The following is a 14,220-nucleotide window of genomic DNA, read 5'->3' on the forward strand; positions in this document are numbered from 1 at the left end:
CAGAAGGATGACAAACAAACAGTCAGGACATGCTTTTTTGCAAATTTCAGTCACTGCTGGTCATTTTTTAGGGAATAAACCCAGACTCACTCAGACTCTGGCGATTTTATTGGACTGGCTCAAAATAGTTGACATTTATCTTGTCATTGCAGTAATGCATCAAAATGGGGTAGGTCTGATTACCACTAATTGAATATATATTCTTGTAAAACAGCTTTGGGCCTTTTCCTGTGGTATGTTACTACATTTTCTGATTAGTTCTTGTTTTAAATTTACTTTAAGGCACTAAACTAAGGATATATATGGCATATAGAGGGAATTTGGTGCATGGGTAAAATGAAACGATGGGCTCCCATATGCGCTTCCTCACATTGCAGAAGCCTTGTAAAAATTTAAAAGCCAAGAATTGCTGTTCATTTAAAATGTTGATATCATTCATTCGTCCCATGACTGGTGCCAGTCATTTAGAGAAACACAGATGCGACAGTTGAGAAAGCCTGCCACTTAGACTGGTAGCTATAAGAAAAATCAAATATTAAAGGACAAAAGTTTGCAGAAGTTGCAGTGACCGCTACGAATTAGCGAAGCTAGCATCCCTCAGGGGCTGAAGTTATGAAGCTAGGGCAAATTGTTACCCTGGGACAACATGGGGAACTCAGGGACAAGTGTCTTGTTTCCAAGGCTACAAAGGGGTGTCCAGACCCGCAAATGTTTTAGCCTTAGAGCTGCAGTTATAAAGCGGTGGCAAAGGTGTCTTGGGATAAAATAACATAAAGTAGTGCCTGTAGGGTCTGGGCATTGCCTTCTAACTTCAGAAGCAAGACGATTTTCCTTTAGTTCTCCATTTTGCTCTAGGGAAAATCTTACTCTCGTCTTATTAAGGCCCCAGGAAGCCCTACGGTTTGAAAGATGGCGGGTTTATCTCTCTGTCGTCCTGCGTACTAACGACTACCATGAATTGTCAGGTATGTGAAGGATGTGCACTGGAGATAGATGCCTCCATAATCGCTCGCGTGTGTGTGTACACTGGAATTTATTTCTCCTTAACTGCGCCCGAGTGTGGGTGAACGAAGGGTGCCTGTGCCTTTTCGTTGCCGATTATTAGAAATACTTATACTTTCTTGATCTTCATCGCCATGTCAGGATTAGTATGAAAGAACGGTAAGCCATATCTGTTGGCGAGGTGCATCGTCGAATCCATGATGTCTCCACCCAAACTTTTTGCAGTCAATACACACTCACCACACAGCGAGGTCTACTTGCTGTCACACGCTCTGCTCATTGAGCGAAATCCTTTTGCTGAGTCAAAGCTTCCCGGGATTTTTCTTCTCCAAGACCAGTTTTAACCGTTTCTCGGCTAAAGCAGTATAAGCACATTTACCTCGGTAAAACGACAGAGATTCATTGCCTGAACCCCAACTTCCGCTCTATCCATCGGCAAGTGTGAACTGCGCATGCGCTGAATAACTGATGAAAATACCTTCATTAAAATGCGACCAAGTCCAGCTCGTTAGTGTTTCACGCTGTCAGCAACCGAGGCTGTACGTCATGGCGATCTAGTTTGTGAACAGATACCATATCCAAAGAGAACAGACGTGCGGCGGAAGCGAGATCTGAACCCCTGCCCCCCAAGTCTACCATCCTCACTGTCTTGATGACAAGCGCTTTACCGCTGCGTCACCGGGTGGCCCTGCTTTTAGAAGGCCCGTAAAAACGAGTAAATTTAGGTTTTAGTTTGACTTCGTCGATAACGCAGCTAAAGATTAGATGATGACGATGACAAATAAAAGCTAACTTACGAGTCACAGACTTTAGAGGGCTTCTGTGTGTGTGTGTCGAGGTACCTCGCTCGAAATGGGAGGGGGGGGGGTGTTCTCCATTCACTCCATTCTGTAGAAGACGATCGTTTTTCTCAGAACAGTCTTCTTAGCGCCCACACCCAGTCGCGTGTTGTATGGTGGTGTCACACCATGAATGTGTATATATGTGTATATAAAATACAAGTTCGTGGTCGCACTCACGCCCTGCCCCCCTCCGACTCGTCAGTCAACGTGCGACCTCCAAACAGAAATAATGGCCGTGTTGTGGCAACAGCGAAACATGTTGATATAGAGCTGAAAAAGGAGGAAATAGATCAATGAGGAACGGCAGGTTGTCGATTCCAATCGCTTTTCACACACATATGAAAGAATCACAGAACACAACCAACGTCCATTGTATGAAAATAGCCATCGACCGCCACACTTACCAGGCTGAGAGATTGGATGAGAGGTTATCGTTAAATAAAATGCTTCGATAATCTCAAAGAAATGGAAGATTTGGGTTATATTAGTCGACAGATATACATACTTTTCTTCTCGTTACTGAAATTCTTTGCTACCAACCTCCACCAGCAGTCTTAACTTGGCATCGACAGGTAAACTTGCCAGCCTATAAAGTTTTACTTCGGTCTCATTCCATTTTACTTAGACAAAGCCATTTCCGGAATTCACTCTTTGTTGTTTTTAACTGTCATGGAGCTTTGATGGTATAAAGGTATAAAGGTATAAAGCCCACACTTTGGGCTCTCGGCTCCGCTTCTGTGCAAGTCCCTCCCCCTCCCGGTTCTACGCCACCGCTGATAAATCAAAAACCGCAAAGGATGGGTGTCAAAGTAAGACAAAAACTTTGTTATTTCATATAGATTGAAGATGATTACTATTCTCCTTGCACTCCACTCAAGCGATGATGTGCTGCACACTCTATGTTCGGTAAATAAAAATAGTTTATTAATTCATGCAATCAGCTTTGTTATTACAATGGAAAGGAGTATGGAACTAGACAGAGATCAACATCGGTGTTGATGAAGATTAACGAAACTTAAAATATTGATTTCTCGACGAAAAAAAATTTACGAAAAGGTTAGAGCGATAGTATACCAATTGCCAAAAAAAAAAAAAAAAAAAAAAGGCTTTGATACCGACATTGCCTCACTTCAACTGATTTGAACACTGCTCATAGTCATCTTGATTGTTATCACTAATGTATATCCCTAATCCAACTAACGGCACACCACCGATCACTTGAGTTCAAATCCTAACAATGACCGACTCTTCCTGTCCCTCGCTGACGTCACACAGCACGTTACAGCCTTATCACCGTCACAGCCTTGACTCTACCTTTAAATTAACTACCACACCAGGAACTGATGGCAGATTTCGACGGCTTGATCACCAGGCAAGACCCGAGAGCTCTTTTGCTGCTCTCCTAGGGTCAGTGTTAGACAAGCCACTGGCTTTCTGCGACATTCACACAAAACTTTACCAAACTTAGTCAAAAGATCGATGATGGTATTTTCCCGGTTGAAGAACGATCTGAAACACAAGCGCGCACAAACGTATACACGCGCGCGTACGCACATAAAAGCATAACATCAAAGATCTTTAGAGTTCGTACTTTCTCTGATCACTGTTGAAAAAAACTAATGAAGCATTCACACATCATGGCCATGCCGACTAACCTGTTTAATTAATATTATTGCATACGATTCAGGTAACTGTCATCATGAAGGCAATTCAAGAGTGTTTATTATAGCAACGGCTTTGTCGCTCACATCGTTCCGCCTCCCGCTTCTCACCCACAGAGCTGGTTGTGTGAAGGGAGGAGGTGTCAGGCAAGCTTGGACCCGTTGCTTTTTCTTGGTATAGTGTTCGCCACCCGCTACCCTCCTACCCACGTTCCCTGACCCCAAATTAATTTGGACCTGGCAGCCGAAGGTGCGGCGAGTACCCGACTTTCCTAAGTGTACTGTGAGGAAGGGTTCTTGAAATCACGGAGAGCAGTCATCGGGTGCAGTGGCATTGCTCTGCCTTGTGTCTTGTTCACCTACCATGGTGTGGCCGGCCAGTAAGTCACTTCATTGTTCTGTGTTAATATTATTACTACTGTTACTATTATGACAATTACCATGTTGTATAAAATGCATGAAACATGAAGTAGTATCTCTAGTAGACAAGCACAGGTGAGATCTGTAGATAAGTTCAGTCATTACCGGACGGCACAAGATTCGATGAAGGGTCGATATGTTGACAATACTTCAGTCTACAAGAGAGCTATGGAAAGCAGTATAATTCATCGGATTCTTATGTATTCACACATTATGGCCTTGTCCTCTTTAACAACATCATTAAAACAAGTCTGAGGATGTTACAAGGCGTTGCTAGATGATTATATGTATTAAGAATAGTCATACACTTTGTTCTTGTTGCTGTAGTGATGTGAAATGATTTTGTGATGATTGCACATCTACAGAGGTCGACGGGAGCCGATTCTTGACGGGAAAGCAGCTGTGGATGGCGATCTGCGGGATCAAGCGAATCGCCAAATGTGTAAGTCAGTCACGTGAGGTGTCTACATAATGCAGTGACGTAGACAAATAATGCGGACACTGCATCGTAATAGTGATAAAGCGCCTGGTCCTTGCTAGAAACGACTAACCACCCACAACATATACATATAAACACATGCACATACATGCACGCACAGTTAACCTGTAAAGTGTTCTGAAAAATGTAAGCTTTAAGGCTTTTTTTCAAAGTTCCTTTGTCTGGGTATGTAGACGTCAGCATTGTACAATGATATGTTTGAATGATGAGCGCCTCAGCCAGTGGGAGTGCTGCAACTATATGTTAATTAAGCATATCGCGATGTCACGATTTTGATATCTGTTGGTGCTTGTTAATGGTGATGTTTGAAAATAATACATACACAGACGCTTGCACGCACGCGTGAGTGTGTCAGTGAGTTATTCTTACTGATGAAGGTAATATTTATTTCACCTGGACGTGTTTGATGGTTTTGAACTTTTTTCAAATATGGTTTTATTTGACATTATAGTTCAACACAGTCGAGCAGTAGAACCATAACCTTCTTACGATCTTAAGATTTATGAAACAATTGCCTGTGAGCGGTTCCTCGTGTTCGCCATCGTTAGGAAAGCAGATACAGAATTATCATGAGGGTCTGCAGAGAGCAAGTACCTATGTCACTAGGCCGTCCTAAATATTAAACACAGACAGCTCTCGCAGGACTGTAACACACCTAACGGGTTATAGGAATAAGTGAAAGAAGATAAGAGATTGCTGGAGGCCTCTGTAGGTCAGACATACCGAATACTCGCTGACAAGTCAAGTGAACGCTCTCAATCTCTCTCTTTGTGTCGCCACTAAAGCCTACGCTGCTGTCTCGTTGCCCCTGGTTACCTGCGTGAACACTGGCTTTGCAAAAGTTGCGAAACATTTTTCTCGGTTGTCACCCATATGTATTCATAGGGACATCTCGTACCCCTGTACACGAGAAGCCCCCAGCATTGCACCAATAACCTTTTATTACATCCAGCTTGTTCCACATCCTACTCCAAGCAACTTTACGGTTGGCCTCTCTGGCATTGGGCAAAGTAAGCAGAGCGAGCGCGAGCACTAAAGCGCGAGGGCGCCGAGATGGGAAAAGAGTCAAAGTTAATAAATTTAGGATTTAATTTAAACTGACGAACTCTGATGGAGTTCAAGTTGAAAGAGTTTCCATGAAACATTGTCACCGTCATTATTAATGTCATCTAACTGAAAAGAAGAGAGTTTATTTCCAGGACCGGAAGCTGAGGTGTAATCATTACCATTTAAACTATTTTGCAAAGAAAAACAATGTTTAATGTGTTGTCTGCTTTTTTTGCTTTGAAGCGGAGAGGGAATCTATCTATTCCTCTTCGTGCATCAGGTTGCACATAAGGCCTCAACCAGAGTCCGCCACCGATGTCGATCGGCTGAAACCCGCTCTAGGTGACCCCATGTCCAGCCCTTTCCTTTTATCTCCCTTTCCACCGTTCTTCTCCAAGTTTCCTTTGGGCGGCCTCGTTTTCTTCGGCCGTCTGGAGTCCATCGTAGGGCGACTCTGGAGAGGTCTGCTGTCTGCTGGCGGAGCACATGTCCAATCCATCGCCAACGCCTTCGTTGAACCTGCGTGGTGATGGACTCGGTTTCAGTTCTTCGGTGGAGTTCTTCGTTGGTGATGGTGTTTGGCCAAAAGATGTTAAGTATGCGCCTGAGGCATCTGTTTTGGAAGACGTCAAGCTTGTTACTGATGGTTTTGGTCATCTTCCAAGATTCTGATCCGTAAAGGAGGGTGCTGATCACATTTGACTTGAAGATTCTCAGCTTGATCTTCTGGCTGATGTTTTTTGCCTTCCATGTGCTCCTGAGTGAGGCGAAGGCCTGACTAGCTTTCGCCAGTCGGGCTCGAATCTCCACCTCCGCATCCCCGGTGTTTGACATTTTGGACCCAAGATAGGAAAAACTGTCAACTTCCTCAATCTCTTCTCCATTTAGTTTGATGCTGTCTTGGACTCTGGCGTTCACTCTCATACTTTTCGTTTTCTTTGTGCTGACCTTCAAGCCAAGGTTTCCAGCTGTTTCTGAGAAGGCCTTTGTTTTTTCATGCATGTCTTGGTGGCGGTGTGACAGCAGGGCAATGTCATCAGCAAAGTCCAAGTCTTCCAGTGCTGTTGTTGCTGTCATAGTCATGGTCCATCTGATCCCTCTCCTCTCACTGTCGGTGGAAGTCTTCATGATCCAGTCCATGGCCAGGATGAAGAGGAACGGCGACAGAATGCAACCCTGATTCACCCCGGTACTGACGTTGAAGGGGTCTGTAAGCTCCGTGTCACAGACAACCTGGGATTTGAAATCGCTGTACAGCATTGCAATGACCTGAACAAGTTTTGCAGGGACTCCGTAATGCCTCAGGATCTTCCATAAGGACTCGCGGTGGATGCTGTCAAAAGCCTTCTCCAGGTCGATGAAATTGATGTACAGCGGTGTGTTCCATTCGTTGCTCTGCTCCAGAATCTGTCGCAGAACGAAGATGTGTTCGGAGCAGGATCGCCCAGGGCGAAATCCTGCTTGCTGTGGTCGGAGGTCTTTCTCAAGAGTTGCCGTCAGTCTTGACAAAACAATCTTGCTGAAGACCTTGCTGGTGAGGGAAAGAAGTGTTATGCCCCTCCAATTATTGCAGTCTCCAAGATCTCCTTTCTTGGGTAACTTGAAGATGAGTCCTGTCTTCCACGCAACAGGGAGCTGCCCTGATTCCCAAATTTGCCTGAAGATTTCAGTCAGCTTGGGAGCTGTCACATTCACATCTGCTTTCAACATCTCTGCTGTTATTCCATCTGCCCCTGGTGCTTTGCCGCTCTTCATTGTCTTGACTGCTGCTGTCACTTCTTCCAGGCTTGGTGGGTATGTGCAGATGTCAAGGTCTATAGCTGCTGGCTGGATGTCTGCAAGCTGAGGGGGATCTGGTCTGTTCAGAACCGACTCAAAATGTTCCTTCCAGCGCTGTAGTTTTTCTGCCTCTCCCTCGATGACATTACCGTTCACGTCTTTCACTGGCACCTCACTGTTCTTAAACCCGTTGTTTAGCTGTTTGTTTATCTTGTACAGTGTCTTCAGGTCATTTTTACTTGCTGCATTTTCTGCTTCATCTGCCAGTTTCTCTATGTGGTATCTTTTGTCGGTTCTTGCCATCCTCTTTACCTCTTTGTTTAGTTTTGCATATCTTTGTCTGAGTTGTTCCTTCAGGCGTTCAGATCTGGTGCTGTTGATTCTTTGTTTGGCTGACTTTCTCTCTTCTAACTTCTTCCATGTCTCTTCTCTGATCCACTGTTCTTTCTTTTTCCGTTGGAAGCCCAGTATTTTCTCTCCTGATTCCTGTAAGACTCGATTGAAGTCGCCTAAGGTCATCTCTTGTTGGTCTCCTAGTGCCTGGAACCTGTTCTTTACTTCCATAGCAAAGGCTCTTTCGGTGGCTGGATTTTTCAGTTTGCCGGAGTCCACTCTCTGCTGACGTGCCTGTTTTCCTCGTGATCGATGTAGCTTCAGAGAAACTGTGGCTATCACAAGAGTGTGGTCACTGGCAACGTCTGCTCCTCTGTAGGCTCTAACATCTTGAAGTGAGCTCCTCCATTTTCGGTTGATGATGACATGGTCTATCTGGTTCTTTGTGATCCCATCTGGTGATGTCCACGTTGCCTTGTGGATCTCTTTGTGTTGGAAGAGTGTGCCTCCAATCAGTAGGTTGTTTTCTTCACAAAAGTCTGCCAGTCTCTCTCCGTTGTCATTGATGGTTCCGATTCCATGGAAGCGGAGAGGGAAGGAAGAGAGTTTTATGTGGCTTTCGTCTAGGACACGAAATAGCTGAGCACAAGCCCTGAACAGAACTTAAAGATCTAGTGGGGCGCAATTTGTTTCTAACGACTGGATAATGATGACTGCAAGACTCTTTCCTCAGTTCTGGGTGAATGCCCACTTCCCCTCCACAGAAGTTTATTCCTTGTTACTCCTCGAGGAGTATAGGGCCGCAACAACACTTTACCAGCGGATCTGGTTTTGGGCAACCACCCCGCCCCCCTTAGTTGGGCCCATGTGGTTCCGATGTCCTTTGCCTCGCTCTCTACTGTTCTTTTCCAAGTCTGCTTTGGCCTCCCAACTCTCCTCTTCCCCTGAGGGTTCCAGTCAAGTGCCTGTTTGGCAATGGTGTCAGCTGGTTTGCGCAGGGTGTGTCCTATCCAGCCCCATTTGCGCTTTTTGATGTCTTGGCTAGTGGCATTCTGGTTGGTTCTTTTCCACAGGCTGCTGTTGGAGATCTTTCCCAGCCATCTTATTCACAGAATATGGCGTAGGCATCGGTTGGTAAAGGTCTGGAGTTTGTTGTTGACAGTGTTTGTCACTCTCCAGGTTTCAGAACCATACAGCAGGACTGCCTTCACACTGGTGTTGAAGATGCGGGTCTTACTGCGGGAGGATAATGCTCGGGAGTTCCAGATGGGGGATAGGCTGTTGAAGGCATGCCTGGCCTTGTTGATGCAGCTTTTGATATCCACCGTCCTTGTTGACAATGCTCCCCAGACACGTGAAGCGGTCTGTTTCCAGGGTATTCTCTCCCTCCACAGAAAGTAGGTCAAAATCGTGACGTACTGTTTGTGCACAGATAAGCACAATTAACATATGGTCCACGCTCTTCCATTGGCCGAGTGCTTTACAACTTAAATATATCCACGTTAATTCTTTATGTCTGTGTTGACCTCTTGTTGCTCGTGAAGGCGTTTGTAGCCATGTAGTTCGAGAACAGAGGTGGGGTACTCACCTAGATTTGGGGAAATAACATTTTGCACTGAGCTTTACCAAATCATTAACTGTTCTTTGCACCTCACAATACGCCTCAAACTTTAGACTCTGCTATATAATCACTATAGTTGCGAAAACCTATTTCCAAGTTCGTTTATATTCCATTATATTACGTTATATTGATTTCAGCGCCTAGACAAGGTTTACATGTTCACATTTGTCACGTGCTTGTGCGCTCTCTTTCTGATATCCTGGAAACGCCAAGACACCTACAGAGTCTCCAAGGAAATCGAAGTTCCCAGTTCAGGTACATGAATGAGTGAGCTTGTGAGTGACAGAACAGCGGAGTGAATGGCTGGTTAAGCGAGTGAGTGAGTAAGCCAATTAAACACTCTCTTTGTAAAGTAGTGCCAACAGAAAGATACGCACAAGTGTCTACAGAGATAATGTGCCTAAAGATCACGAGATTGAAAATATGCATGCAAGACATACGCGCGCGCGCGCACACACACACACACACATACACTTTATTCGTTACTTTCACGAGATGGAGTTTCCCTGAGATCTTTTTGTCTCCCAGAGTGTCATCGCTGGTGTTACGAGTACCTTTTGGAGACAGAGGGCATGCTGCGGCATTTGCTCAGCAACAAGGGAAATTTCACAAGCACCAGGTGGCAGCACGAAGGAAGCCGCAATAATGGTGACAATACTCAGGTGACAGACATTAAGCCAAACGAGGGTGGATGGTCCAGTGCCCTGGACACGCAACACACATTCCGGCTCGTGGAGAGGCTGCTCAAGAACGCCATCCCGGGGCAGGGACCATATCCGTGGTCAAAGGTCGTGCACTCTGACCAGAAAGCTGCTAGAAAGGTCGAATCCGTCAGCTTGACTGCGAGTTTAGGAGTGATCGGCAAGCAGGAGGAAGAATTATTTGTTATTCTTCCGCTCCAAGGAGTCAGAGGTCAAACAGAGCAAGGTCAAGAGAGTGGGGTGGGTCAAGCCCAAACGTCATCCGAAGCACGAGGAGGGGTCTCATCTTCTGCCTCCCAGCAGACTGGGGGATTGGCGCCATCCGAGAAAGACACGGTGACGCTCGTGAAGGACCTGCGGGACCGCGTCCAGCGCATCGCCGCCCTTTGTCCTGCTGTACGCAGGAACCAGACTTCTGCCGAAGTTAATCGCGATCACAAAACCGCGGTCGGGCGTACCACGGGTGCTGTGTCCTCTGTGGAGAGAGTAAAGGGTGTCTTCTACGACCCGGGTAGCCGCACCGCCTACTGCTTCGTGCCTAAAGCTGGATGCACCTTCTGGATGCGGGTGTTCGCTTTTGTCACTAACAGAACGGGGTCGGCCAGGTCGCCCTGGGATATCCCTCGCCTGACCGTGCACGCCGGTGGCAACAGCAGCAACAACGAAAGTAATTACCCCCACGGTGGTCCTCTGTGGTACTATGAGAAAGATGCCATGGCCCCCGACACCCTGCGCTTTGTCGTGACACGTGATCCGTTCTCGCGTCTGTGGAGTGCTTACGTGGACAAGATGATGTTACCCGATTTCTGGAAAACCATGGGCGTGCCAGCTGTTCGTCGTTTCAGGACACACCCGAGCCAGAAATCCAAGAGGTAAGACAGTGGTAAACTTGTAGACAAGAGAAAGACTAATCGCTTCGAGACCATGACATCTTATTAAAATATCTCTGGTGCATCGTACCAAGTACCTCCATTAGAAGCTGGTCTCCTTCTGTCACACCCTCCCAGTCCTCCTGTAATTGGGTTTGTACTTTACAGTGTGTACTACTGTATGTGTTCTAGCGGGGAAATGCACTACATAACTTATTATTTTGAACTCTTCTGGTGATGAGCAAGATAGGTAATTATGCGATAGCATAGGAGATTTGCTGCTAGACAAACTGTTGATGGTTCAGATCCAAAGGGCGACAATATTTCACAGGTGGCGCAATTCGTGCAAACAAAAGGGAAGGGGTTTGCTGTTTTACGACGAGCCAGCAGCTAAAGATACATCACGGCAGATGCCACACGCAGGGAAAGAACAGCGTGCCCGAGATGAGAGTTGAAACCAGAACAGTCACAACCTACAGTCACAGCAATTCCTCTGTGGACTGTAAATGACTCGATTATTAGCTCCTATACCTGTGGCTTTCTAATTAAACAATTTCGATCCAGACCTAACCCTGGGTTAATGTGATCCTTATGTCTACGAACCCTGACTAACGTTTGAACTTTTGGTAACAAGGTCATTGTGGTTTGTCGTCTGCAGGTGTGGCCATGACGTCACGTTTTCCGAGTTCGTTCAGTGGAGTCTAAGCGTCCGCAACTCCCATTGGGAGCCCATCCATCAGCGCTGCGACCCTTGTCGTTTCCGCCCCCACGTCGTCTCGGACCTTCACACCTTCTCGCGGGATGCACGTCCGGTCCTGCGGCGCATGGGCGTGGAGTGGGTGCTAACCAATCTGACGTCACGAGGACAGCGCGAGGCCGAGCTGCGGACGCTGATCGAGTACAACTTCGTCCTCCTTGACACCCCATCCTTGCCCAGCGACTGTCTGACTGAGACGGAACTGGCCCGCCTGCTGTGGAAGACGTTTCAGATCAACGGTTACCTCCCCATAGAGGTGCAGTACGAGCAAGCTCTGACGTCGTTTTCAGTGACGTCATTCACGGATCACGTGATAAGCAGATTCCGGGCATCGGAGGGCCTGGAGAAACGCCTGAAAGAGCAGAAACGATACCTGATGGAGGAGGCGTATCGGTCTCTATCACCGGAACTTCTACAGAGCCTCAGGGAGAAGTACGACCTCGATTTCAAGTTGTTCGGGTATTCGAGTTCCCCTTTTCGTGCCTAGAGGTGGTGACGACACTCTTCAGGGTGCTTAGTGGAGGAGTTCCTACCTTACAGACGCTTAGTCGCCTTTCACCTGGACTTTCGGGACCTGCATTACGGGTTGAAAGGGTAGGTAACAGCGAGGAGTGGAATGTGGCGAGTAGGTTTGACAATGACCAGAGGAGTCTAGACACTCTGACCCAGTGATATGGGGTCAGGAGTAAAGGAAGTGAACAGTCGGCTAGGTTGAGGTGATTAATGTAATAGTGGGTTGACATAAACCGCAGAAAGTGTTTTGATACCTTGGTAAGTGCATGTGACACCTAGAACTAAGTGGTATACAGACCAGCAGATTAGATCGGAGTTAATGAGCCTGTTGTTGGGAGTGTGTAGCATTGGTGCAGTGAACCTTACAAAACAAACCAAAACGGCGGGGGAGGGGGAGAGGGAGGAAGAACCGAGGGCCAAAAGCAAGAGAGAAAGAGAGAACACAAAAACATTTTCCTGTGCAACACCCAACTGCCATCCAATATGTACACGCATGACTATGCCCAGGCACTAGACTCGTTGTCACATGACACATTCTGTGCACGTCACAGTCATCTATCACTGTAACAACGAGTGTCACGCAGTCGCGTGACAGCGCATGCACGCATCGCACTATTCGCCAGACCTCGCTACACAACGATACGGTTGTTGCCATGAAAATGTTTTAGTTTTGACGAGATATTTTGTTATCGCCTATCGGTAAAACCGTCACTTATCTAACGTCATATTTTGTGACCTGGCTTTATCCTGGCTGTGATACTTTTTGATCTTCTATGCGAAGCTTTGAGACGCTTTTCCCTCGACTTGCATATTATGTATGATGTGAAGACCTTCGCCCCCAGGACATGCGCCGACATGTGAAAGTTGTCGGTTGATGACCTTAATATGAGACGTGGGCAGCGACAAGGAAGTGGATAAAAAGAACATGACGGCGTTGCGAAAGGTAAAGCACAAAAAAAGTTTTCAAGACGAGTCAAATGCGAATCATTTCTTGCGTGTAATGACGGAGGTTTTGAAAACAGAAAAAAATTTCTGGTTATAAAGAGTCCTCTATGCTTTTAGGAGGGCATAGACACGATCCCGGGGGAAAAAAGAGATAGTGACAAGCGCCAGTTTATTGAGGAATAAAACTGAGAAGGGGACTAAATGAAAAAAAAAAAAAAACAACAACAAAAAAAAAAAACAAAACGGCCAGATGAATAGGGCAAAAGCTAAAGGACAAAATCATTGCCAGTCATCGGCAGTGAATGCATGTGGAGACCCGCGCGCATATGTGTGTGTGTGCGCTGACACGCAGATCTAGTGATTAAAGATGAAAGAAAAACGTCAATCAAAATTATAAGTGTGACATAGCCGTCGTTATTTTATTAGCCTCCTCTGAGTCCCTGACCCTTGAAAAACCCCAAAAAAGTCAGTAACGGCCACAATACTGTCGAACCTCTGACCACAACTCGTTCTTGACCAGCAGATTCCCTTCATCCATGTCTGACCGCTCTATGGGACCAACCACTTCAGCCAGTTCTGCCCACGTCACGTCAGCTGGAAGCTCCATTCAGGTTCTATGGCAGGTGGTCGATGTTTGACCGACTCTGACCTCCTGACCTGATCACGTCAGTTCTCATCGGCAGCAACAGCATTTCTATGCAATATCTGTAGCTGATATTGTAAAGGTTTTTTTTAAAAATCAAATCACAGCGAGAGCTGTCAACTTTAAAAAAAAATTATTTTTACACTGCCTGCTCCCGTTCCTTTTAATTTCGATCACGACCTCTGTGTGAGAGAGAGAGAGAGGAGAAATTTTTATTTATGGGGTAACAGAATGAGCAAAAGCTATTACACATCAAAGGTGTTAATCAATGGACATGCTTTTTTGGCACACTGACTTTCAAACCTGGAATGTGATTATTAATTATTATAAAGTTTATCTTATTCTGAATATTACATAATTTCTTGTGATTGTTTAATTGGGTGAGTATCTGCATCTACCTTGACTGCGGCATTTACCTGGTACGTGAAAGTCGTGAGTCCCTTCCTGCCAGGGATGGGCAAGCTACTTTTAATTTGTAGCCGGCTAGGCTACAGCTACTTTTTTTCAATATGTAGCCGGGCACACTACAGCTACAATTTTCCAAAAAATAGCCAGCTACTTTGGGCTACTTTTAAAATGTAGCCAGCT

General features: G+C 46.0%; 1 protein-coding gene across 3 annotated transcripts; it reads left to right on the forward strand.

Annotated features, from left to right (window-relative positions):
- The first annotated feature begins 3,719 nt into the window (after positions 1-3,719).
- On the forward strand, positions 3,720-13,985 carry LOC112563089 (carbohydrate sulfotransferase 9-like). Of its 3 annotated transcripts, XR_003098961.1 has the most exons (6): positions 3,720-3,885; positions 4,291-4,367; positions 9,342-9,459; positions 9,733-10,777; positions 11,433-12,987; positions 13,513-13,985. XR_003098961.1 is itself a non-coding variant. In XM_025236818.1 (5 exons), exons 1-5 carry the CDS (start codon positions 3,870-3,872, stop codon positions 12,016-12,018), a joined length of 1,842 nt encoding a protein of 613 aa, XP_025092603.1. In that variant the 5' UTR covers positions 3,720-3,869; the 3' UTR covers positions 12,019-13,985. The 3 variants fall into 3 exon arrangements, 2 of the variants coding, with proteins under 2 accessions (XP_025092603.1, XP_025092604.1); XM_025236818.1 differs by having other exon boundaries at positions 11,433-13,985; XM_025236819.1 differs by having other exon boundaries at positions 3,865-3,885; positions 9,428-9,459; positions 11,433-13,985.
- Positions 13,986-14,220: the final 235 nt, after the last annotated feature.

The sequence above is a fragment of the Pomacea canaliculata genome, linkage group LG4 (genome assembly GCF_003073045.1).
Source record: "Pomacea canaliculata isolate SZHN2017 linkage group LG4, ASM307304v1, whole genome shotgun sequence".
Lineage (NCBI taxonomy): Eukaryota > Metazoa > Mollusca > Gastropoda > Architaenioglossa > Ampullariidae > Pomacea > Pomacea canaliculata.